A 27,388-nucleotide genomic window follows, 5' to 3' on the forward strand; every position below is an offset into this window, starting at 1 on the left:
AGGGGTGAAAGGTTTGGGGTTATTCAGGAGGTTGGAACAGATTGGGTGGGCCTCTCCCAGAGCACTGAATGAGGAACTTGCTTTGAACTCTTTATCATCATTAATCGTCATGTTAACTGCTTCATCTTTTTTAATTTCATCCTAATTAACCCAAACCTCTCCAAAAGGAAGGAAAAGGATCAATAATGTGGTGCAAAGAAATTGACACACACAAAAACCTCAAATGATGTTATGGGTCAGAGGTCTGAGACTCAGGAATTGCAGACTACTTAACCTGATTTCAGGTCGAGCAATGGCTTGTAGGGGTTGGTCTGTAGATCAATTTCCTGTAACCTTATTTCTGGGGGAGAGTCAGACTACTGAAATTAGTAGTAGTAGTAGTATTTACCACATGCCCACTAGATGCAGTGCACTACTTGGGAAGTACAAACCAAGTGACACATTCCCTGCTCACAAGGAACTTAACTTTTAATTGGGTTTAGAAAGAACCCAATTCAGCAAGGAAGCTGGAAGCAGTGTGGAAAGAACATGGGACTGGGAGTCAAAGGACCTGGGTTCTAATCCTAGCTCTGCCCCTTGCCTGCTGTGTGACCTTGGGCAAGTCACTGAACTTTTCTGAAAACTCACTTTCCTCATCTGTAAAATGGGGATTCAATGCCTATTCTCCCCCCTATTTAGATTGTGAACCCCATAAGGGACAGGAACCGCGTCTGATTATATCTTGTATCTATCCCAGTACTTAGTGCAATGTCAGAATGTGGGGGTGGTGCTGGCAGTATTGTCTCACACACACACACACACACACACACACACACACACACACGACACAAACACACACGTGCTTAGAGAAAGGTCCGTGCCCGCAGTCCTGGAGCTGGAGATGCAGGTCCAAGCCGGGGAAGGGCAGAGGGGAAGCTGGTTGTGTTCTTGTGTCCCCAGCTTCCTGGCCTGGCCCAGCCCTTGCCATGAGGAAGGAAGCAGGGGCTGTCCAGGGCAGCTTGGGACATCTGTGGAGGAGGAGGAGGAGGAGAAGAAGGAAATAAGAAGAAGAAGAAGGGAAGAAGGAAGGAAGTAGAGAGGAAAAAGGAAGGGAGAAGAAGATGAAGGAAGGGAGAAGAAGAAGGAAGGAAGGAGAAGAAGGAAGGAGAAGATGAAAAAGAAGGAAGGAAGAAGGAGGAGAAGAAGGAAGGAGAAGGAAGAGGAGAGGAAGGAAGAGGAGGAAAGGAAGAAGGAAAAAGAAGAAAGGAGGATAGAAGAAGAAGACTTAGAAGAAGGAGAAGGAAGGAGAAGAAGAAGAGGAAGAAGGAGAAGGAAGGGGAGAAGAAGAAGAAGAAGAAGGAAGGGGAGAAGAAGAAGAAGGAAGGGAGAAGAACAAGGAAGGAAGAAGGAGAAGAAGGGGAGAAGAAGAAGAAAGAAGGAAGAAGGAGAAGAAGGAAGGAAAAGGAGGAGAAGAAGAAAGAAGAAGGAGGAGACAGTAAGCGCTCAGTATATATGATTGAATGAATGAAGGAAGAAAGAAGAAAGTGAGAAGAAAAAGAAGAAAGGAGGAAGAGAGAAGAAGAAGGAAGGGGAAAGGAGGAACAGAGAAGGAAGGGGGAAGAAGGAAGGAGAAGAAGGAAGGAGAAGAAAGAGGAGGAGAGGAAGAAGAAGAAGAAAGAAGGGAGAAGAAGAAAGGAAGAAGGAAGGATAGAAGGGGGAGCAGGAGGTAGGAGGAGGAGGAGGGAAGGAGAGGAAGGAGGAGAAGAAGAAGGAGAAGGAGAAGGAAGAGGAGGAGGAGAAGGAAGAAAGGAAGGAGGAGAAGAAAAAGAAGGAAGAAAGGAAGGAGAAGGAAGAGGAGAAGGAGGAGGAGGAGAGAGGGAAAGAGGCCGAAGATGAGGGCGGGAGGGCGGATAAGGGCGCCCCTATACGATGCGTGTCCGTCCGTCCGTCCGTCCCCAATCCTACGTCCCCCCGCGCTGCCTCGGCCCCGAGCCCCGAGGGGGGCGGGGTCCGGGGGCACGTGACGGCCCGTGCGGCTATAAGGCGGGGGCGGGGGCGGGGGCGGCTCTGTAGCCCGCTCCATCCCAGGGGTGACGGCGGTGGCGGCGGCGGCGGCTCTGCCAGGTCCTGCCCGGATCCCCGCCGCGGCCCCCCGCACACCATGGCAGGTAGGGGCCCCCGACCGTCACCGCCCGCACGGAGCCAGACCTCGGCGGGGGGGGGGGGCGGGGCGGGGCGGGGCTCCCCCCCCCCAACACACGGACACACACAGACCCCCCGAGGCCCCGTATCGTGGGCCGGTCCCGGCAGGGGGGGGGGGGGTCCCTTTCGGAGCGGCCCGAGCGCCTCCGCAGCCCCGCGGGAGGGAGGCAGGGAGGCCGCCCGCCCGGACCGGGACCCGGGGCCTCCGGGGACTCCCCCCGGGGACTCCTCAGTCCGGGGGCCCGGGCCCGGGTCGGGGCCGGCGGAGCGGGGCAGGACGCACCGTCTCCCGGCCCCCCGGGCCCCTTTAAAAGGCGTCTGGGCGGGAGCAGAGTGCGGGGGCCCCGGCTGGGCCCTACCTGTAGTCCGGACGGAAAGGGCTCAGGCGGACGGCCGGGCAGGCAGGCAGGCGGGGGGCGGGGGTGTGGGGGGGGTGGCCCCCCCCCCCGCGGCCCCCTTCTCCGTCCGCAAGGAACCGGGGGCCTGTTTGGGACCCGCCCCCGTCCCCCGTCCCCCGTCCCCACCCGCTCGGCCAGGCTCCAGCGGGGCCCACCACTGGCCCAGCCTGGCCCAGGGAGCCCCCCCCCCCCAAAGCCTCCCGAGGACAGAACGCTAAGGCTGCTATGGAAACCCCTTCCCCCTTCTCGGGTCTTCCCCTTCGTCGCGTCTTCCCCTTCCCTTCCCCCCATCTTCCCCTTCCCCCCATCTTCCCCTTCCCCCATCTTCCCCTTCCCCCCATCTTCCCCTTCTCCCCCATCTTCCCCTTCTCCCCCACCTTCCCCGTCCCCCATCCCCTCCCCCGTCCCCTCCCCCCATCGTCCATCCCCTCCCCCCATCGTCCATCCCCTTCCCCCCATCGTCCATCCCCTTCCCCCCATCGTCCATCCCCTTCCCCCCATCGTCCATCCCCTTCCCCCCATCGTCCATCCCCTTCCCCCTATCGTCCATCCCCTTTCCCCCATCCTCCCTTTCCCCCATCCTCCCTTTCCCCCATCCTCCCTTTCCCCCATCCTCCCTTTCCCCCATCCTCCCTTTCCCCCCCATCCTCCCTTTCCCCCCCCATCCTCCCTTTCCCCCCCATCCTCCCTTCCCCCCCCCATCTTCCCCTTCCCCATCCAAACCCCATGCCGGAGCCACCCGCACCCCCCCTCATACCCCAAGGCCCCTTGTCTTCCCTTTCTTCCAACATTCCCAGATCCTCCCTGACCTTGATGGGCATCTTATCCTCTGACTACCCCCGGCTCCCGGGAGATTCCCCTGGACGGAGGAGCCTCGGGAAAATGCTCGTCCCCCCAATCCCCCCCCCCCCCCCCCAGGATGGGCATGGTGAGGGATAGGGGCTGATCTGGTCCTTCTTAGGAGATCCCTTGGGGTGGGCAAGTTCATCCGTGGGGGGTGAGGAGGGAGTGCTGAGCTGCGCAGAGGGTGTCTGCTGGGATAGAGGGGGAGCCTGGTGTGCTTATCGGCTGGTGTCATGGCAGGGGCCCCACTCCCTGCTGCTAGCAGTCAGTCATGGGTTAGGGGTTCAGCTTCACCTCTCTGGTGAGCCTCTCCCCTGCCCTCCTCTCCCCTGCCCTCCTCTCCCCCCGCCCCCCTTGCCATCAGGACTGGAGACGCTTGCCACAACCCCGTGAGGCATCGTCCCGGGTCCTATTTATGCAGCAACCACAGTGATAGCAGTCTCATGGTATCTACCTAAGCCATTGCTTACCTCCCTGCCCCCGCCCACCCATCCGAAAAAACTCCAGAAGATCAAGTAGCTATGCAATAGTGCCCACTCTAAACTTATAGACAGAATCAGAGGGTTTGGAACAGGGTCTAGAGGGGATGGACCAAAGGTGGTTGTCAGGTAGAGCATGTCTCAATTCTGGCAGACTCTGCGCTGGAAGCTTCGGGTCTGGAAAAAGGACTTGGGGCTGTGATCTCGCCAGTGCTTGGCACATAGTAAGCACTTTACAAATACCATCGTTATCATTATTATTATTATCTCTCCAACGGTGTGGATTCGGGTTGATTGCTTATTGTTGTTTTGATTTTTCATCTGGTTTCAGCCACTTTCTTCTTATTTTGTTATTGCTTATTATTATTGTTAAACACAGGGGAGAATACAAGTTAATCAGGTCAGATACGGTGCCTGTTCCTCGTGGGACTTACAGTCTGAGTAGGAGGGAAAATGGGCATTGAATTCCTATTTTACATATGAGGAAATCAAGACAGGGAGAAATTAAGTGACTCGCCCAAGGTTCCACAGCAGGCAACTGGCAGATCTGGGATTAGAACCCAAGTCCTCTGACTCCGAGGCTCGTGCTGTTTCCACTAGGCCTTGCTGTTCTTCAGCATGGGAGAAGTAGAATTTGCCACCTGACATCTTAATGAAATGACCAAGAACTCCTCTCCTGGGGTTAGCCTGTTTCATTTTGAAAATAAATAACATATGGGGTAGCAGAAGCTTAGTCAACTGTTAACCTTCCCATCCCAATAGGGCCCTCTCCAGCCCATTCCTCCTTCCTCTTTACTCATGATGTTTCCCTGCCACAGAACTCCCTCCCTCCCCAAATCCGACAGGCCCTTGCCCTCCTGGAAGCCCACCTTCTCCCTCCAAAATGCCTTCCCCAGTCAATCTCCCAGAACCCCGAGACACATGAATCCATTATCCATCTCTAGCACCTGTGGACTTATCCTCAGTTTATATGAAGATATGTGTATCCAAGTATACTTGCTATTAATTGTTTTGATTACTTTGCCTGAAAATACTTTTATGTCCACCTCACCCATTAGACTGGAAAGCTCCGTGTGGGCAGGGTGTATGTCATTTGCTTGTTTTAAAGTTTCCCAAAGTGCTAATTTCATTGCACCTGATGGTTGCTCTGTGAATGCTATTACTACTTCAGGGTGACTGGAATGTTAGAACAAGGTTATAGATTTGATTCCTCCTCTTCTCCCAGACAACCCTGAAGTTCCTGAGGGCCCCTGGGCCCTTTCAACAGAGCGCCCTGTCACTGTAGTGAAACAAGGGATGCTGCAGGTCCGTTTCTGCATTTGGTCCTTTGATCTTTCATGTGATAATAATAGTGGCATTTATTAAGTACCTACTATATGCCGAGCACCCTACTAACGCTGAGGTAGATATGAAATAATCTAGTCATACAGTCCCCGTACCTCATGGAGCTCACATTCCAAGTAGAAGGGAGAACAGCTACTTAATTCTCATTTTGCAGATAAGGAAACTGAGGCACAGATAAGTTAAGTGACTTGCCCAAGGTAACATAGCAAGCAAGTGGCTGAGACAGGATTAGAACCCAGGTCTTTTAATTCCCAAGTCTGTGCTCTTTCCACTAGGCCACACTGCTTCCCTTCCTCATTCCTGGAAAGAGGAGCTTTGTTAAAAACAGGGTAATAGTAAAAATGAACAGAGTTACTTTCATCAGTCTTTAGCTATTCCCACTCCTCACAACATTTATTTTAATGAAAGTGAATTATTGTGGCTTTTTTTTTTTTTTGTAAATTTTTGGCCAAGATAAGGTAATCACCATAGGTTTTTCTTTCCATTAAGACCATTCATTCGTGACGCTCACCACAAATGACACGTATGTGAAAGGGGCACTTGTGCTGGGCTCTTCACTGCAGCTCCATAGAACAACAAAGAAGTTAACTGTGCTCATAACTCCTCAGGTCTCGGACTCGATGAGGTAAGGAATTTATTTGCCATTCTGGTACATTCGGGCCAAATATTTTTGCTTCATTTTGGCTTCAGTTTGAGTTTTGGCCAGGCTCCTTCCCACCGCACAAAGTTGTGGGTGGTACCCATCGGTGTTGAGAAGGGCCAAATTTACCAGAGAGAGGTTTTTGTGGCCGAGATTTTCTTAATGAATAAAGTTGATGAATTCTATTTTCGAGTGAGGGTACGTTCAATTTGCAGTTGTTCTTAATGGGTTCTTTTTTTGTTTCCTTGGGCCTCAGCATTGGTGTAAGGTATCACTCTTGCATTCTAACTGGGAGAAGGGTCAGAGAGCCCTGTCGACAGCAGTATTTGTTCTTCCTGAAACGCTAAGCATGGCACCCTCTAATTAAAACTTAATAGTTGTGAACACTTCTTTTAAAACAACCCCTTGTAGCTGCTCTTGCCGCCCTAATTTAACTTGAGCGCGATTCCGCAAGGCTTCAAAACGCTCTACTAGGTTTCTCCATCTTTAATGGGTGTTGCATCTTTCCACATAACATGGGCCTGGGAGACAGAAGGTCACGGGTTCTAATCTTATCTCTGCCAATTGTCTCCTGTGTGACCTTGGGTAAGTCACTTCATTTCTCTTGGCCTCAGTTACCTCATCTGTAAAACAAGGATTGAGACTGGGAGCCCTATGTGGGACACCCTTGTTACTTTGTATCTACCCCATGTGGAACAGAGACTGTGTCCAACCCGATTTGCTTGTATCCACCCCAGCGCTTATAACGGTGCCTGGCACATAGTAAGCGCTTAACAAATACCATTATAATAAAAATAATTCTGGTACTTAAGTGCTTACTGTGTGCCAAGCACTAGGGTGGATACAAGCAAATAGGGTTGGAACAGTCCCTGTCTTGCGTGGGGCTCACAGTCTCAATAAGAAATTGAACCAGTGAGGAGTCGAACCTGTAGTCTTCTGGTGCATAGTCAGACATGCTATCATCATCATCATCAATCATATTTATTGAGCGCTTACTGTGTGCACAGCACTGTACTAAGTGCTTGGGAAGTACAAATTGGCAACATATAGAGACAGTCCCTACCCAACAGTGGGCTCACAGTCTAAAAGGGATCATCCATTGCACCACTGGCACTTGCACTGTTCACTCTATCAGTGGTATTTATTGAGCACTTACTGTGTGCAGAGCACCATACTAAGCACTTGGGAAAGTAGACTATAACAGAGTTGGGCCTCCCAAGTACTTTTTGTAATTGTGCTTTTGTTCTGGAATCTCCCCTCTCTCACGCCCTTATTCATGTTGTTCCTTTTGCTTGGAGCTCACTTGCTGTTTAGATCCTCCAGACTTGAGCTCTTCAAGTTTTCAAAATCCTTCTTAAATATGCCACCACCTCCAAACAAGACTTCCCTAGCTAATTCCCATTTTGCAAATCCCATCAATCCAACCGCTACCAGTAGCGCTTAGGTATTTACATGCGCAAGTGTATGTGTGTATATGCAGCTATTTCGTATGCTTCTACCAGTTACAACCTTCTTCTGCTCCCTTTTTTTTTTTGTAAATAATTTCTATCTGCCTATTTCCCCATTTAATTAACTACTCTGAGGGCGGGGTCCATTTACCTTGCCTTTGCAGTGCTCTGCACACAGAAGGGCTTAATAAATACTAGGTTTTTTTAGGGTATTTAAGCGCTAGATATACTCCAGGCCCTGTACTCAGTAAGTACAAGGGTAGATACAAGCTAATCAAGTTGGACACAGTCCATTCTCACATGGGGTTTACAGTCTTAATCCCCATTTTACAGATGAGGTAACTGAGGCACAGAAAGTGAAGTGACTTGCCCAAGGCCCCAAGGCAGACAAGTGGCAGAGTGGGAGGCCCTTCTGACTTCCAAGCCTGCGCTTTCTCCACTAGACAACACTGCGTCTAAATGGTTTACTACCACTAGCCTGTACTTATTGTGATATTGAGGAAAAAACAGGCATACAGGCAATCCTGTGTGCTGCTTTGCTTTTTTTTTTTTGCCTTCTTCTTTTCTCAAGGACTTCTTTTTATATTCAGCTCTGAGGACTAATTTCTACAGGTGCAGGTTTTTGGTGTGAGGACCCACAACCCTGCCTTGTAGTGCAAAATAAATCAAAACTGGGCTTCTTGACTGAATAGTCCAGAAAATATTCTCCAGTTGGAATCAATCATATTGCATGCTTACTGTGTGCAGAGCAATAGAGAGTACAATAGAGCAGAGTTGGGAGACATGTTCCGCCCACAACGAGCTTGCATTCTAGTGTGGGCGACAGACATATAAATAAATAAATTATGGATATGTACATAAGTGCTGAGGGGCTGAGGGAGGGATTTGATTAAGGGTGCAAGGGTAACACAGAAGAGGGTGGGGTAAGAGGAAATAAGAGTTTAGTCGGGGAATTGGAATTCATTGATTTCTTGACTTGTATGAGTGGTGGGGTTGGGGAAAGAAATGGCCACATGCTTTTATATTCTCCTCTCCTAAATGGGTGGAAAAAAGACAATTTAAAAGTCCAACCTGCCATCTTGGCGCTGGATTACCCCATGTGCATTTTAGTAGCATCTGCTAAAATAATCCTTCCCTACAACTCTACATCTAGGAAATAAAATGATAGTTTATGACTCATTGGGAAACCAAGAACGATCCCACCTGGTAAATACAAATTGTTAAGAGCAGTAACCGTTCTCTTGCTAACTGCCCCGAGCTTTGCAAGATCCCGTGGGAAATTGTGTTCTAAACCTTCAGTCGAACCCCGAGAAAGAATTACCCTGAGTTTCAGGATGGGACCGGAGCGTGGTCAAGTGTTCTGTCTTGTTAAAGTGTTGAGCCTTAGTAACTGGACTCTGTTTCAACAGGAAAGTTTTAGAAAAGATCTATGATGAAGTCATTTTGGTAGATGTCTTGGACAGTGGGGATTCCGCCCACCTAGCCTTAATGAAAAGACCCGAGCTGGGCGTCACGTTAACAAAACTCCACTGCTGGTCCCTAACTCAGTATTCAAAATGTGTCTTCATGGATGCAGATACACTGGTGAGTAGCGGGTGCGATGAGGGTGTGCGATATATCCACAGAAAGATGCTTGTTCTCCGGCTTGCTTGGGAAATGGGAGGTGCCGAGGAGTCAAACGCCGGCTCATTAAGAGTCCGGGCCGTGCCAGAGAACTGCTCCCAACAGAGGGCTTTGCACGGTCACACAGAGGGCCAGCGTGAGCTGAGAAATAAAGCCTCTGCAGAGACTAGGAACACGGACCAACTGGATTCAGCTCTCCCTGGGTGGGGCCCAGCCCCTAGAAACTTTCCCCACTCCGCACCTTGGTGCCAAAAAGTGTCCAAATCAGATTAGCTAAGGCCCACCTCAAGGTTGCTCATGAAAGCCCTGCTCTGAGGCCCCTGGCTCCAGCAGGCCCCTGGGGAACTGCGTTCAGCTTGACTTCCCCCACCTCCTCCCTGCCCGGGAGAGGAGAGGACGGGACACCGTGGTCCGTTCGGAGGTCCACCTCCCTGGAACTATGTGGTCTCTCGAGCCCCAGATAACACAGCTTTCTCTGGTCTAATAACTGGGCCCTGTTACCGCTCAAACAGAGGAATGCTGCTAAGACCGACTGAAAACACATTACCCCTTCTTAAAATAGAAGGGGCAAAGAAGCCGGACAAAGGGGCCTCTCTGAGCTGTCACTTTTGGAGGTGGAAACCTACCGCAGACTCCGCGGGGACGGTGGGGCGGGGAAGTGATTAAAAAAGATACATCAAGACGTGGTGCGGTGAAAACCTCGAGGGCAAAGGAGTGATTTTTTGGCCTTTCCGTCTTACTAGGTTTTGGCAAACATTGATGAAATTTTTGAGAGAGAAGAGTTGTCCGCTGCCCCAGATCCAGGCTGGCCTGACTGTTTCAATTCAGGAGTCTTTGTTTATCGGCCTTCCATTGAGACCTACAACCAGCTGCTGCAGCATGCTTCGGAGAAAGGCAGCTTTGATGGTATGTATCGGTTTCTGGTAAACTGTGGGAATAGTCGAGAAGCAGCGTGGCCTAGTGGCCTTGGAGTCAGAAGGACCTGGGTTCTACTCTGTGACCCTGGGCAAGTCATTTCACTTCTCTGTGCCTCAGTTTCCTCATCTATAAAATGGGAATGAAAACCGTGAGCCCATGTGGGACATGGACTGTGTCCAACCTGATTAGCTTGTACCTACCCCAGGGCTTAGTACAGTGCCTGGTATGTAGTAAGTACTTAACAAATACCATAAAAATATAGTCCTTATAATTAAGGCAGTCCTTTAGAAACCTCCAGCAAAATGCTGCTGCTTCGTGATGTGACCATTGCGTGCATATGCAGGCACGCATGCTCTCTCTCTTTCTCATAGTGGGCATCTCGTGATGGTTCAGATCCTTTTCATTTTGAATTCAGGTGGCACCCAAGGGGCAGGAGCCCCTGTAGGGCAATAAGCTGGAGCCTGCCAATAGTAGAGGGATAGAAAAGACAAAGAAGTGGTAACAGTAGTAATAACAGTATTTATTAAACCCTTAATGTGTGAGCAGAGCACTATTCTAAGTGCAAGGCGGAGGTGAGAAGGCGCAGGTGAAAATTAAACACAGTCCCTGTTTCTCAAGAGGCTCCCAGTCTATTTGCAACAGACATAGTAGGAAAGATGAAAGAATAAAAAGATGGGCAGCAATAAAGACAAGGAAAGCAAAAGGGTTTTGTAACTCAGAGTCCAGTATCCTTGGCATGTCTACATCCACCCGACAGAAGGAGCAGTGTGGCCTAGTGGAAAGAGCTCAGGCCTGGGAGTGAGAGGGACCTGCGTTCTAATCCTGGCTCTGCCACTTGGCTGCTGTGTGACCTCGAACAAGTCACTTCACTTCTCTGCCTGTTACACCGTCTGTAAAATGGGTATTAAGACTGTGAGTCCCGTGTGGGACATGGACTGTTTCCAACCTTGTATCTACCCAGTGCTTAGTACAGTGTCTGGCTCTTAGTAAGCGCTTAACAAGTACTAGTAATAAAAACACAAACAAAAGATTTCTCTGTAAGTCAGTTTTCTCATCTGTAGAATGGGGATTCTCCCTCCTACTTAGACTGTGAGCCTGAGGTAGGATGGACTGTGTCCAACCTGATTACATGAATCTACACCAGCACTTAGAACAGTGCTTGGCACGTAGAAAGCGCTTAACAAATATCAGTATTACGAGTGTTGGGATGGGCAAGCTAGGGCCAGTATTAGGCCAAAGAGGAAATCTGGATAGAACACGTCCGACTAGGGAGTGGGAAAGGGGAGAAGTGTTTAAGAAGTTGAACTACTTATCGATACAGGAATTCCACTGTAGGGACCCTCTTACTTATGGAGGTACCGAATAGGAATTTTCCCTGATTGGTGGCTGTGAATAATAGCTAATAGCCCTGTCCAAGCTAAGCAGATTTTGTTTGTGAGTGATTTAGAGCCACAGGGTTCCATTGTTATCCCCAGAAGGACAGAGACCATACTGAATTTCCTCCTGTGTATTTTTTTTCCCGATCAATCATATTTAGTGAGTGCTTACTGTGTGCATAATACTATACTAAGCACTTTACTGTATTTAGTACAGTGTTGTGCACATAGTAAGCATTTACTGTTATTACTGCTATCCCACTGACAGCTTTATTCCAGCTGTGGGACATCATAAGGACTGTTGTCATTGCACCTAAATTCAAAAGGCTATACACATAAAAGCTACTCCTCATGGCTACTAAAAAATCCCTTTTTATTTTATTTATTTTATTTTAATCTCCAAGTGAAACTTGTTTAACGATGTTGCAGAGGCAAATTCTTTGAAACAAAAGAACACTCAGTCAGCACGTTTTCCCCAAGCATTTGGGATAGACCACTGTTAAGGGAATTCTGGAACTCTTCCAGTAGCACATGGCTGTCTGGATTGAATGTGATGCAGTGTCAGAAAAGCAGTTGTGCACATGTGCGCAGACGTGGTTGAGGCATGAATACTATAATGCCAGTTTTTCTTGTCGTGGGGTCAGTCAAGAAGGTAACCCCAAGTTCTAGAGGAGCTGAATTCCCAGTGTAAGGTTCATTAAAATGTCAGAGGAAGGGAATTGGCTCAGTGGAAAGAGCCCGGGCTTTGGAGTCAGAGGTCATGGTTCAAATCCCAGCTCCGCCAATTGTCAGCTGTGTGACCTTGGGCAAGTCACTTCTCTGTGCCCCAGTTCCCTCACCTGCAAAATGGGGATTAAGACTGTGAGCCCCTCGTGGGACAACCTGATCACCTTGTAATCTCCCCAGCGCTTAGAACAGTGCTTTGCACATAGTAAGCGCTTAAGAAATACCATTATTATTATTAAAACAGCAACTGTCAGAAAACACTATCCTCCTCAGTTTCCCTCCCTCCCCTCCGTTACCACCTTTGAAAGAGTTCAAATCAAGGGCTTGTCTGGAAGAGAAGCCCTGCCTAGGGATTTGTAGAGAAGGGCTATCCTGAACTTCTAAATTTGGTCATCATTCAGAATGAACACTTCAGTTCCATTCAGGCTTTGGAATTTTTTTTTTCCTTTATCAGAGTTTCATGGAAAAGAATTATCAAGTGAATTCTTAAATAACTTTGTGTCTCTTCAGTGCGTGTTCTCTCTACTCCTAGAACACAGTTAGAAGCAATCCCTTAAAAAGCAAATGACTCATGCATACCAACCAGTGGCATCTGAAAAATTGTGTACGGTTGGTTGCTTTAAAGCAACGGTGACTGGGACATTAATAAGCATTTATTATTGTATGTGGAACCCTCTTTTTTTTTTTCAACTTGGTTTAGAACTGCCAGTTTTCCTTTCCACATGAGAGATGATTTTCTGATCATACAAACTTGTGAGTTTAACTGCTTCCAGTTCAGTGTGAGTGCAGTTACTTCTACTCTTCTTCAAACACCCACCTTCAAAGTCAGGTTATATCCTTCAGATAACAGCGTGTCTTCTGATGTCTGTCCTCAACAGTATTTGGTGTCACAGTAGTGAACAATGCAAAATTAGTAAAGAGGCCAGCTTTATATAAAAAAAACCCAAAGAATTGATCTTATGGTGTCTGAATTATCAACTTGCTGAATGAATTCCGGAAGTCCTTGCTGGTAGGAATTCTAGAAAATAATCCCACTTGCCTTTTTTCAAAACTGGTAAAATTTCCCCCTAACAGTGCTAAGGATGGGATTCATTCAGCAATCACTTGGTGAGAAGCAGCGTAGCCTAGTGGAAAGAGCACAGGGCTGGGAGTCAGAGCACCCGGTTTCTAATTTTGGCTCTGCTACTTGTCTGCTGAGTCTTTGGGCAAGTCACTTAACTTCTCTGGGCCTCAGTTCCCTCATGTGCAAAATGGGAACTGATTACCTACTGTCCCTCCTACTTTACTGTGAACCTCATGTGGGGCCTGAATATCCCATATCTACCCAGCACTTAGTTCAGTGTTTGCTACACAGTAAGCATTTAAGAAATATTATAATTTTAATTGTTATTACTATTATTATTTTAGGATGGATAGTCATCTAATGCCTGGTAAAGCTTTTTTAAGGGGAGTCTGAAACAAATTAATCTGAGCTGTTGTACCTAATTCAACCAACACCTTTCAAATGCATTTATATTTACTAAGTAGAAAATGTTGGTTTTAGCTGGCAAACCACTAAATGGTGTCCATTTTCAAACACCTGTACATATGTAAAAAGATAGTGAGGCATCAGTTGTCCGTTGGGATCAGTCACTGCAGGTTTGCTACTTCCTAAACTGTCTGCTCAACCTCAAAATAAACCTTTAAAAAGGACAGGTCTGGAAGATCCTCTCCGTTAAGCCACTAGGTTTTAGCAACTGTTTAGTATCACTATCTATATAATGATATTACCGATTTGTACTTCCCAAGTGCTTAGTACAGTGCTCTGCACAGAGTAAGTGCTCAGTAATTACAATTGAAGTAAAGGTTATTTTAAAGTGAACTTTTTTCCTCCAAATATCTAGTAAGACAATATTGCTTGGTAGTGCTCTTTTTACTTCCATGTAAAACCAGTCAAGGTTTCCCTATTTCATATGCAGTGCCAAGAACTTGTGAAACAAATTGGGTGTAATACTGACTCATTTCCCATTTGTGTAACAGTTTTTGGTCAGTGATACAACTTTGACATTGTGGTAGAGAGGTTTGGTAAAAGTTTTTAATTTTCAAGCTAGCCTTTGGACAAGCTTTAAGTATGCTTTTGATTCAGATAGGCCACAGCTGTAGGGTTTTTTTTGTTTTTTAGCTTCAATAAAGTGCAGTCATTAAACCAAATGTCGTAAAGACAAGCAGGTGTTATGGACGCTGAATTAACATAGGAGGACTTTTACCTACTAAACCCCGTCACTTAAATCCTGGACATCTTTTTTTCCACTCACTTCTTCAAAAGTGAGCTATAAATTCCTTACCTATTTCTGAAATTCCCACTTTGCCTGTAAGCTTGTTGTGGGCAGGAAATGCGTCAACCACCCCTGTTCTGTTGTACTCTCCCAAGTGCTTAGAACAGTACTTTGAACATAGTAAGCACTCAAAAAGTACAGTGGACTTGACCTCTCTCCATCATTCAGGACAAAATCAGTAGCTATGTGGATATTTTCCTGTTACTCCAACAGCATTTGTGTGTCAAAGCAGCATCTTCTTTCCAAGCTTACACTTAGAGGCTGCAACATCAACATGAGAGCTCTCTGCAGCTCTCTCTCTCTCTCATTTTCCTCATTTTCCCCCCCCCTCCACCCCCTGCACCAAAAGCCTGTGTTCAGCCTCATCCATTCCCCAAGCAAATGGAGTTAGAATGGTACTTGCTGACACTCCACGGGAATCAGTGGTTAATAAAATGGGTTTGTGGCTGCCCACCTCTTTGCTACCGATTATGCTGTATGCTCCCAGCACCTGTTTGCTTCACTAATGAAACTAACCTGCTGAGTGGTTTAGACAAAGTAGAAGGGCTTCTCTCTGTAAAATACAAAGTCTAAACAAATAAAAATAGCCAAAGGGTGTGGCTCCTCTGTCTTGCCCCGTGAACAGTTTAGCTACAGACTCTACAAGTGTCTCTTCCAGTAACTGCATTCAAAATCAACATCGCCAACCTGTCACCTGTTCAATTGCACATTTCCTTAGGCCGTGACCAATAGGTCTTCCGAGTCACTCTCTAGTGTGTAACTTCCTGACCGCATGAATGTTTCTTGGTGGCTAAGATGTCTGACCTTGTACAGCACTGGGCTGTGGGCAAAGTGTTACTCCGTTTTCCATTCAGCCTAAATAGGCAGACCCAATCACGCTGGCAGAAGCAAATTATTTTTTTCCCCTTTGAAGCCATAGCCCTAAATCCAGTGGCTAATCACATAAGCCCCATCTTTGCTGCAGTTAGCCAATATTACCTGACTAAAAATGACAGTTAAGTAACCGTCTTAATTGTTACATTTCATTCAAAGGCACAGAGCCATATAATTTTGAGCCCTCAGGTTTGAACCTATCACTTATCTTTTTTTTGAAAAGCTAATTTTAACAATAGTTACCTCCATTTGTTAAGCATGTGATCAGGGGTCAGGGCTGGAGGGAGAGGAAGGGTGATGTGAGCCAAATTTAGTCAAGCATAAGGCATCTGGCGTGAAGATCGCTCTGACCGACTGGAGTGAGAGCCTGGTGGCAGAGTTAGAGAAATAATTTTAGGGGCTCCAGGAAGTGACAGCATTAGGCAATAAATGCTGTAGTTCGTGCCACAGTGTCCAATCTCAGCCCTTAGTTAATTGTCCCTCCCCATCCTTCACTTCATCATCTCCTGCTTCCTTGGTAAAGCCTGCAGCGTGGCATAGTGGAAAGAGCCCGGGCTTGGGAGACAGAGGTCATGAGTTCTAATCCTGGCTCTGCCACTGATCAGCTGTGTGACTTTGGGCAAGTCACTGACTTCTCTGTGCCTCAGTTCCCTCATCTGTAAAATGGGGAGGAAGACTGTGAGCCCCACATGGGCTCACAGCCTCGTTACCTTGTATCTACCCCAGCGCTTAGAACAGTGCTCAGCACATAGTAAGTGCATAATAAATGCCATCATCACCATCATTATTATTATTATCATTATTGGGGGACAAGGTTCAAATCAGCCCCCAAATCAGCCTAAAGGCTATTCTTGCTGCAGAATCTAGCACATTCATAAAAGTGAAGCCAACACTAGGTTCAGTGATGGATGAGCCTCACTGTCTGCTCTGTCTATGGGTTTCTAAGCCTTTATTAGCAGGGAGCCATTCTTCCGTTGGCACCAGTGATTCCAAGTTCTCTGCCTGCCACCCAGATAGAGGCCCATCCAAGCAGTCTGCTGCCTGGAAGGAATACCAAATAGAGACCAACTCTCCTGTTCTAAATCTTTAAAGCAAATGATTCTACACATGCACCCAATTTGGGTTGATATTTGGTTTTGAACCCATCAGCGTCTCCATTTTGAAGTCCTTTCACCATGCGAGAAGCAGCGTGGCTCAGTGGAAAGAGCATGGACTTTGGAGTCAGAGGTCATGGGTTCAAATCCCGGCTCTGCCAATTGTCAGCTGTGTGACCTTGGGCAAGTCACTTCACTTCTCTGGGCCTCAGGTACCTCATCTGTAAAATGGGGATTAAGACTGTGAGCCCCCCGTGGGACAACCTGATCACCTTTTAACCTCCCCAGCGCTTAGAACAGTGCTTTCCACATGGTAAGCGCTTAATAAATGCCATTATTATTATGTACAGTTTTCTTGCTAACATGGGCATAGGGTGCTCAGTCGGCTTAATAAAAGAAGCTCCAGCTTTAGGAAAATAAGAATAAAATGCCCCCTATGACACCCTGCCCCCTTTCCCTCTCTGCACCCCTATTCTTGTTTCCAACTCATGAAAACATTTTGTAAGGCTTTAAGGAAATTCAGAAGATTGGTTTTCATTCATTCAATCATATTGAGCGGCGCTTACTGTGTGCAGAGCACTGTACTAAGTGTTTTTTCAAAGAGCTTAGAGTGCTCTAGGTGGAAGAGGCTTGTTATGAGAAGAGATGCGTTTCCGCTCGACAGATTGGAATCCTTTGGCCCTGGCGGCCAACATTGCGCAGGATGAGGAGGGGAGAAACCCTTTGTCTGAAAGCAGAGGTGACTGGGCCGTAACTGGATTTTCATTCATTCATTCAATCGTATTTATTGAGCGCTTACTGTGTGCAGAGCACTGTACTAAGCGCTTGGGAAGTCCAAGTTGGCAACAAATAGAGACGGTCCCTACCCAACAGCGGGCTCACAGTCTAGAAGGGGGAGACGGACAACAAAACAGGATTCTAGCTGGCCAAACCGCAGCTGCTCTTCCCCGCGGGGCGGGAGGCTCCTTGGACGCTTCTGAGTTTGGGAGAGGCAAAACTGGTGTCGTTGTTGTTGGTTTCAATGTCATGGTCTCTCCTCACGTGGGCTCTAGGCAAAGCCTCTGAAGGTCAACTCAACCCTCTGCTAAACTTCACCAGTGCCACTGACATTGCCCGGTAGGCCGTTTTAAATGAGTCATTTCTGCTACCACACAGTAGCTATGTTTCTGAACTGCTTCTTTTATGGAAAGAAAGCCTGATCACAACCTTTGATTCACCGGGTTAGTGGGTAGGTGGTTTGAAGATAACCACAGTCTGTTATTTGGGCTGAACTGGGACTTGGAGTTTGCAACTGTTTACGTATGTATGTATTTATTACTCTATTAATGATGTGTATATCTGAAATTCTCTTTATGTTGATGCTATTGATGCCTGTCTACTTGTTTTGTTTTGTTGTCTGTCTCCCCACCTTCTAGTGTGAGCCCATTGTTGGGTAGGGATTGTCTCTATTTGTTGCCGAATTGTACTTTCCAAGCGCTTAGTACAGTGCTCTGCACACAGTAAGTGCTCAATAAATACGAATGAATGAAGGAATGAATTGAAGGCAGACACTAGAGATGCCACCGGAGATTGAAAAATCACACAGACAGCTGACACTAAATAAAATATTTAATGTGCATTAAATGGTGCACAGGCAAAGGGGCAAGTGAGTCTGATGGGTTAGGAGACGCAGTGTCGGGAAAAACTCTGCGGAGCAAGATTTTATAAGTACTATTTCTGCCTCTCCAGCCTAGCTCTCCTTACCTTCACTACACTCAACCAGTCCTTTAGTAGGCTGTAGAGTCTAATTTTATTTCAGGAATCAGTCGAATTAGTGACCGGCATGCTTAGCACATAGGTACAGTGAAAAGAAGGCAAAGTTACGTGAGAAAAGGGGAAGGCATCTGTGAGACAACATGAAAATCCATCTCTGTTGAGAATAGTCCGGTCCACTAGTTTGTCAGAGGAGAAATAGGTCAGTTGAGTCGTCATTCAAAGTGGAAAGTTACCCAAGCAGTAATACTCGTGTCATTTCTGTGTCACGTTTGCTGAATCGGGACAGTCCTGGAAAACGCTGCAGGGTAGCCGTAGTTGCCAGTCAGCAGGCTCTACCATAGAGGATTGTGGAAAATAGCAACAGAATGGGGGCTGGGGGAGGTTACAGCATACCAGCGGTTTAGAGGAAAGTCCAGCTAGGAAATGTTTAAATTTAGAGTCGTGAATTCCCATCCCTTCTCTCTTCTGCTCTTCCTCTTTGCAAAGGACACACTCCCAGTCTTTGTTGAGACTGGGGCAGGTAGTTACGCTACTGATTGGGAGAGCATTTGTTAAGCACTTACCATTTGCCAAGCACTGTTCTAAGGGCTAGGGTAGATAAAGATAATAGGATTGGACACAGTCCCTGTCCCACATGGGGCTCACAGTCTTCACCCCCATTTTACAGTTGAAGGAATTGGGGCACAGAGAAGTGAAGTGACTTGCACAAGGTCACACAGCAGACAAGTGGCAGAGCCAGGATTAGAACCCACGTCCTCTGATTCCCAAGCCCGGGCTTGTGCCACTAGGCCATGCTGCTTCTCGCAGCATTTGCTAATAATAATAATAATAATGGCATTTATTAAGCACTTACTATGTACAAAGCACTGTTCTAAGCGCTGGGGAGGTTGCAAGGTGATCAGGTTGTCCCACGTGGGGCTCACAGTCTTAACCCCCATTTTACAGATGAGGTAACTGAGGCACAGAGAAGTTAAGTGACTTGCCCGAAGTCACACAGCTGACAATTGGCGGAGCCGGGATTTGAACCCATGAACTCGGACTCCAAAGCCCGGGCTCTTTCCAATGAGCCACGCTGCTTCTCTGAGCCAAGCTGCATACTAAGTTAAGCACTTAGTATGTGTCAGGCACTGTTCTAAGCGTTGGGGTAGGTACAACCTAATCCGGTTGGACACAGTCCAGAACAGTGAAGTAAATGTGGTATTCTGTGGTTACTGATGCATACGTAAATGGTCTTTTTATTTTGAAACTTTTATTTCACGGACCAGTTAAACATTGTGGGCAGGAAACACGTCGGCCAACTCTGTTGCATTGTATTCTCCCAAGCACTTAGTACAGTGCTCCGCACATAGTAAGCTCCCAGTAAATACCACTGAATGAATGAACGAAAGAAAGCTTATCACAGCCCTGGTGAAGAAAACGTGTTTTTCTGCCTGGAGGTGGCTGAGGAAACTTTGCCCATTGAGCATCGTTTCTGTTAAAAAGGATCCCCCTTTTAGACTGTGAGCCCACTGTTGGGTAGGGACTGTCTCTCTATGTTGCCAACTTGTACTTCCCAAGCGCTTAGTACAGTGCTCTGCACATAGTAAGCGCTCAATAAATACGATTGATGATGATGATGAGGCTTAGTGAATGCTGCCTTTGGAGAGGAGTGTCGCTGTGCCCAGAGCTGCTGTGACCTTTGACCTTAGGGCCAGCGGTGGCTCTTGCCAGGATCCAGGCTTACCACATCTTCTGCTTTAGCCAGTTTGGGTAGGGGGATGAGCAAGAGATTACACAGAGAGGAGATAATAATAATAATAATAATAATGATGGCATTTGTTAAGCGCTTACTATGTGCAGAGCACCGTTCTAAGCGCTGCGGGGGGATACAAGGTGATCAAGTTGTCCTACGTAGGGCCCACAGTCTTAATCCCCATTTTACAGGTGAGGTAACTGAGGCTCAGAGAAGTGAAGTGACTTGCCCAAGGTCACACAGCAGACATGAGGTGGAGCTGGGATTTGAACCCATGACCTCTGACTCCAAAGCCCGGGCTCTTTCCACTGAGCCACGCTGTGCGTTCCTGGGGGTGGAGGACTGTGGAGTTGGGGGGATGGGGTGAGGTGTGGTGACGTGGCTGGTTCTTTTCAGCGTAGGTAAACCAAAGGGAAAATCTCCATCTGTCTCCCCAGCTCTACTAGGCTCCTTCTGGGCAGGGATCATGTCTACCACCTTTATTGTAAGTTCACTGTGGACAGGGGACATATCTACCAATTCTATATTTTACCCTCCCAGGCACTTAGTACACAGTAAGCTCTGTAAACAGTAAGTGCTCAATAAAGTAGAAGAAGCACCATGGAGAAGCAGCAGCATGGCCTAGTGAAAAGAGCACAGGCTTGGATCTGGATCTGGGTTCTAATCCTGACTCTGCCACTTGCCTGCTGTGTGACCTTGGGCAAATCACTTAACTGCTCTGTGCCTCGGTTCCCTCATCTGCAAAAATGGGGATTCAATCAGTCAGTCGTATTTATTGAGCGCTTACTATGTGCAGAGCACTTTACAAAGTGCCTGGGAAAATACCATATAACACAGTTGGGAGACATGTTACCTGCCCACACCAACACCTGTTCTCCATTTGACTTAGGCCGGGCACCCCATTTGGGGCCTGATTATCTGATTATGGGGAAACAGTGTAGCTTAGTCTTACCTCCTTCCCTTCCCCACAGCACCTGTATATATGTATATATGGTTGTACATATTTATTACTCTATTTATTTATTTATTTATTTTACTTGTACATTTCTATCCTACTTATTTTATTTTGTTGGTATGTTTGGTTCTGTTCTCTGTCTCCCCCTTTTAGACTGTGAGCCCACTGTTGGGTAGGGACTGTCTCTATGTGATGCCAATTTGTACTTCCCAAGCGCTTAGTACAGTGCTCTGCACATAGTAAGCGCTCAATAAATACGATTGATTGATTGATTGATTAGTGGAAGGTACACAGACCTGGGAGTGAGAGGGACCTGGTTTCTAATCTCGGCTCCTCCACGCATCTGCTGTTTGACCTTGGGCAAGTCACTTCACTTCTCTGTGCCTCAGTTGCCTCTTCTCTAAAATGGGGATTAAGAGTATGAGCCCCATGTAGGACAGGTCCTGTGTCTAACCTGATTAACCCCAGTGTTTAGAACAGCGCTTGGCACGTAAGTGCTAAAAAAAAATCATGATTATAATTATAAGCCATTAGGTAATTATTGTATTGTATGGTGCTTTGCCCACAGTAAGTGGGCTGAGGAAACCAGGCAACTGTAGTGCGGTACCCAAGGCCTACGGAAGAATGGAGGCCCACGGCCGCCAGTGTTGCCTTTTCAGGTGAGGCCCCCGCAATCTGGTTGTCCTCTGTTTCCCTAATTTGTGGCGTCCCCCGCCCCACCTCTGGTATGAAAAATTGCTCTTCGTGTTTTATTAAGATAAAAGTGGAAAGACAGAGTATCGAAGGAGCCACCTGTCAGTGTTGTTTGATTTTTAATTCCATTTCAAACTTGTCTTTCAGGTGGGGACCAGGGCTTATTAAACACTTTTTTCAGCAACTGGGCAACAACAGATATCAACAAGCACCTGCCATTTATTTACAACTTAAGCAGCATTTCTATATATTCTTACCTCCCGGCATTTAAAGCGTAAGTAACAGAGAAGTGCTTATGTCTGTCTGTATGGATTTTTGGGCATGTCTGGCTGTTGATTGAATTCCGAATCAATTCCTTTGTGGTATGTGGGGGGGCTGAGAATGTTCCCCTTTCTGTCCTCAAGGACCAGTCAGATTCTTTCCAAATGTGCAAGAGGCTTATCTGTAACTGTATTTATATTAGTGTCTGTCTCCCCCTCTAGACTGTAATGTCATTGTGGGCAGGGGATGTGTCTTTTATATTGTTCTTGAAGGCACATCTCCTCCAAGTGGCCTTCCCAAACTAAGCCCCACTTTTCCTCATCTCCCACTCCCTTCTGCATCCCTGACTTGCTCCCTTTGCTTTTCCCCATCCTGCGGCCCCCCCCAGCACTTATGTATGGATATATATTCATTCAGTCAGTCAGTCATATTTATTGAGCACTTTCTGTGTGCAGAGCACTGTACTAAGCGCTTGGGAAGTACAAATCGGCAACATATAGGGACAGTCCCTACCCAGCCGTGGGCTCACGGTCTAGAAGGGGGAGACAGATGATTAAACAAAACAAGTAGGTGTCAATACCATCAGAATAAGTAGAATTATGGCTATATACTCATCATTAATAAAATAGAGTAATAAATATGTACAAATATACACAAGTGCTGTGGGGAGGGGGGTAGGGCAGAGGGAGGGAGCGGGGGTGATGTGGAGGGGAGGAGTAGGAGGAGAATTGGCCTGGCTTCCTGGCCAGTTTGGTCTTTCCAGGCTAGACACTTTCTTGGAATCAACACTGGAGGCTGTTTGGGTTATATATTTATGTATTCATTCATTCAGTCATATTTATTGAGCACTTACTGTGTGCAGAGCAGCATACTAAGCGCTTGGGAAGTACAAGTCGGCATAATTTCATTTATTTATATTGGTGTCTGTTTATTTGTATTGGTATCTGTCTCCCCTCCTCTAGACTGCAAACTCCTTGCGGGCAGGGATTGTCACTCTTTTTGCTGTATTGTACTTTCCCAAGCACTTAGTACAGCGCTCTGTGCACAGTAAGTGCTTAATAAATACAGTTGAATGATTGAATTCAATTGAATTCAAGGCCCTACTGAGAGCTCACCTCCTCCAGGAGGCCTTCCCAGACTGAGCCCCTTCCTTCCTCTCCCCCTCGTCCCCCTCTCCATCCCCCCCATCTTACCTCCTTCCCTTCCCCACAGCACCTGTATATATGTATATATGTTTGTACATATTTATTACTCTATTTTACTTGTACATATCTATTCTATTTATTTTATTTTGTTAGTATGTTTGGTTTTGTTCTCTGTCTCCCCCTTTTAGACTGTGAGCCCACTGTTGGGTAGGGACTGTCTCTATATGTTGCCAATTTGTACTTCCCAAGCGCTTAGTACAATGCTGTGCACATAGTAAGTGCTCAATAAATACGATTGATGATGATGATGATTGAATGTTATATTGTACTCTCCCAAGTGCTTAGTACAGCGCTCTGCATGCAATAAACACTTAATAAATACAAATATATTTTCTAGACTGTGAGCCCACTGTTGGGTAGGGACCGTCTCTATATGTTGCCAACTTGTACTTCCCAAGCGCTTAGTCCAGTGCTCTGCACACAGTAAGCGCTCAATAAATACGATTGAATGAAATGACTGACTCAAGAAGCAGGTCAGTTATTGGCCCATGGACTCCATATCAAGCCAAGCTGGTCCTCTGGGTGTCTAACAAGAGCCGCTGTGTGCGGGCCAACCAAGGGAGCAGGCCGGCAAAAGGTACAGTGTCCGGGCTGGAGTTAATAATAATAATAATAATGTTGGTATTTGTTAAGCGCTTACTATGTGCCAAGCACTGTTCTAAGCGCTGGGGAGGTTACAAGGTGATCAGGTTGTCCCACGCGGGGCTCACAGTTTTAATCCCCATTTTACAGGTGAGGTAACTGAGGCCCAGAGAAGTGAAGTGACTTGCCCAAAGTCACACAGCCGACAGTTGGCAGAGCTGGGATTTGAACCCATGACCTCTGACTCCAGAGCCCAGGCCCTTTTCCACTGAGCCACAGCAGCTTCTCTAAGTTGTGCAGCTTCCCGGGTTGACACCACAGCTGAACTATTGCTCAAAGGCCAAGGCCCTTCCCCCACCTCCCTGGGCCAAGTTGGACTCAGAGAGCAGTGGATAGACTGGTTTTTTTTTTCCCCTTATACAGCAGTGGATAGACTGGTTTTTTTTTTTCCCCCGATGCAGCAGTGGATAGACTGGTTTTTTTTCCCCCGAAACATAGGCTAATTTTCCCTTGGGTGGAACAGCCTTAAAGGACTTGTCAATCAATCAGTCAATCGTATTTATTGAGCGCTTACTGTGTGCAGAGCACTGTACTAAGCGCTTGGGAACTACAAGTTGGACAACTTGTCCTTATATTTGGGTGCGGGAGGGGAGAGTTGGCTGTGCCTTTGCGTTTAGGCCCCAGGCCAGGTTGTCTCACTCTGCGGAGGAGCCACTGGCTGCCTCTTTGAAAATTCAGTTGGGCCTCCTTTCCTGTGGTTGAACCCTCTCCTGGAGGCCCCTGTGCCTGCCTGAGGAAAAACCAAGGGACCGACCACCAATCAATCAATCAATCGTATTTATTGAGTGCTTACTGTGTGCAGAGCACTGTACTAAGCGCTTGGGAAGTACAAGTTGGCAACATATAGAGACAGTCCCCACCCAACAGTGGGCAACAGAGGGCTGAAGAACTTGGCATGCCAGGTGCGCTGGCCTGTGCCCACCTCCCTTTCTGGTAGGCAGAAATATGCTTGTTTTTGTCTTAGCTCCTGTGGCTCAAGAGACAGATACCCCAGCATTTTCCAGCCATAATAATAATATCTGTTAAGCGCTTACTATGTACTGAGCACTGTTCTAAGCACTGGTGTAGATACAGGGTAATCAGGTTGTCCCACATGGGGCTCACAGTTTTAATCCCCATTTTACAGCTGAGATAACTGACACATGGAGAAGTGAAGTATTTTACTTGTACATATCTATTCTATTTTATTTTAGTATGTTTGGTTTTGTTCTCTGTCTCCCCCTTTTAGACTGTGAGCCCACTGTTGGGTAGGGACTGTCTCTATATGTTGCCAACTTGGACTTCCCAAGCGCTTAGTACAGTGCTTTGCACACCGTAAGCGCTCAATAAATACGATTGATGATGATGATGATGATGAAGTGGCTTGCCCAAGGTCACACAGCAGACAAGGGACGGAGGCGGGATTAGAACCCATGTCCTCTGACTCCCAAGCCCATGCTGTTGCCACTTAACCACGCTGCTTCTCTTGATAGCCATAAGCAGAGAAGCAGCGTGGCTCAGTGGAAAAGAGCACGGACTTTGGAGTCAGAGGTCATGAGTTCAAATCCTGTTCCACCAATTGTCAGCTGTGTGACTTTGGGCAAGTCACTTCACTTCTCTGTGCCTCAGTTACCTCATCTGTAAAATGGGGATTAAGACTGTGAGCCCCCCGTGGGACAACCCGATCACCTTGTAACTTCCCCAACGCTTAGAACAGTGCTTTGCACATAGGCATTTAGTAAATGCCATCATTATTATTATTATTATAAGCAGCTATCAATCAATTGATTGTATTTATTGAATGCTTACTATGTGCCGAACACTGTAATAATAATAATAATAATGATGGTTAAGCGCTTACTATGTGCCAAGCACTTTTCTAAGCACTGGGGTAAATACAAGATAATCAGGTTGTCCCATGTGGGGCTCACAGTAGTAATCCCTATTTTACAGATGAGGTAACTGAGTCACAGAGAAGTGAAGTGACTTGCCCCAAGTCACACAGCTGACAGTCACACAGCCATACCAAGTGCTTGGAAGCATATATGCCATGGAGTTGGTAACGCAGTACTTCCCCACAACAACCTCACAGTCTAGAGGGGGACACACACATTAATAGAAGTAAATAAATCGCGGCTACGTATCAATCAATCAATCATATTTATTGAGCGCTCACTGTGTGCAGAGCACTGTACTAAGCGCTTGGGAAGTACAAGTCGGCAACACACAGAGACGGTCCCGACCCACCAGCGGGCTCACAGTCTAGAAGGACTGTACATGAGTACCGTACATGTACATGAGTGCTGGGGTGCTAAGGGTGGGTGAACGTAGTAAGCACTTAACAAATACCGCAATTATTGTTATTATTATTATTATTATTATCAGGTGATCATGAGTCCCAGTGAGTAGGTTAGCTCGAGAGGAGGGAAGTTTGTGAGCTGGCTCTAGTGGGAGAAGAGAGTGGATAAGCAAGAGGGATAGAGCCTTAAAGCAGGTCAGGAGTGGCTGATGTTCCCCCCCCGAGAGCTAGCCACAGGACCCAGGTTGCCACCTCAGTCCCCTGCAGCCCCATCCCAGGAGGAAATCTAGACTGTCAGCTCTTTTAATAATTATGGTATTCGTTAATCAATCAATCAATCGTATTGAGCACTTACTATGTGCAGAGCACTGTACTAAGCGCTTGGGAAGTACAAATTGGCAACATATAGAGACAGTCCCTACCCAACAGTGGGCTCACAGTCTAAAAGGGGGAGACAGGGAACAAAACCAAACATACTAACAAAATAAAATTAATAGGATAGATATGTACAAATAAAATAAATAGAGTAATAAATATGTACATATATACAGGTGCTGTGGGGAAGGGAAGGAGGTAAGATGGGGGGGATGGAGAGGGAGACGGTGCCAAGCACTGTTCTAAGCACCGGAGCAAGCTCCTTGTGGGCAGGGAACGTGCCTACCCCCTCTGTTGTATTGCCTTCTTCCGAGCACTTAGTCCTGAGAACAGTAACCGCCCAATAAATAAATTCATTCATTCAGTCAATCGTATTTATTGAGCGCTTACTGTGTGCAGAGCACTGTGCTTAAGCACTTGGGAAGAACACGTTGGCAACATAGAGAGACGGTCCCTACCCAGCAATGGGCTCCCAGTCTAGAAGGGAGAAGCAGCATGGCCTAGTGGATAGAGCGAGGGCCTGGGAGTCTGAAGGACCTGAGTTCTAATTCAGACCCTGCCATTAGTCTGCTCCCCCACATGTCTGCTGTGTGACCTTGGGCAAGTCGCTTCACTTCTCGGAGCCTCAGTTACCTCATCTGTAAAATGGGAATGATGACTGTGAGCCCCATGCGGGGCAACCTGATCACCTTGTATACCCCCCCAGCGCTTAGAACAGTGCTTTGCACATAGTAAGCCCTTAACAAATGCCATCATTATTATTATATGTTTGTACGTATTTATTACTCTATTATTTTACTTGTACCTATCCTATTTATTTTATTTTGTTAGTATGTTTGGTTTTGTTCTCTGTCTCCCCTTTCTAGACTGTGAGCCCACTGTTGGGTAGGGACTGTCTCTATGTGTTGCCAGCTTGTACTTCCCAAGCGCTTAGTACAAGTGCTCTGCACACAGTAAGCGCTCAATAAATACGATTGATTGATTGATTGCTATGTGACAATGGGCAAATCACTTAACTTCTCTGTGCCTCGGTTCAGTCATCTGTAAAATGGGGATTAAGGCTGTGAGCCCCATGTGGTGATCTGTGTCCAACCTGATTATCTTGTGTCTGCCCCAGGGCATAGTACAGTGCCTGGCACATAGTAAGTGCTTAATAATGAAACATAAAGAATAATAAATATGATTGATTGATGTATACAGGTCTCCAGCTGGGAGAGCAGCATTGCCAGGGGCA

The 27,388-nt window shown here is 46.9% G+C and overlaps 1 protein-coding gene across 2 annotated transcripts in view; it reads left to right on the top strand.

Annotated features, from left to right (window-relative positions):
• The first annotated feature begins 2,066 nt into the window (after positions 1–2,066).
• GYG1 (glycogenin 1) overlaps positions 2,067–27,388 on the top strand; it is a 45,650-nt gene continuing 20,328 nt past the window's right edge. For both annotated transcript variants that reach the window (XM_038748233.1, XM_038748241.1), the window contains exons 1-5: positions 2,067–2,147; positions 5,735–5,870; positions 8,743–8,917; positions 9,700–9,862; positions 21,541–21,667. In XM_038748233.1, the coding sequence (XP_038604161.1) occupies positions 2,141–2,147; positions 5,735–5,870; positions 8,743–8,917; positions 9,700–9,862; positions 21,541–21,667 (608 nt within the window). In that variant the 5' untranslated portion in view covers positions 2,067–2,140. The remainder of the gene's footprint in view (positions 2,148–5,734; positions 5,871–8,742; positions 8,918–9,699; positions 9,863–21,540; positions 21,668–27,388) is intronic.

This window comes from Tachyglossus aculeatus, chromosome 1 (assembly GCF_015852505.1).
Source record: "Tachyglossus aculeatus isolate mTacAcu1 chromosome 1, mTacAcu1.pri, whole genome shotgun sequence".
NCBI lineage: Eukaryota > Metazoa > Chordata > Mammalia > Monotremata > Tachyglossidae > Tachyglossus > Tachyglossus aculeatus.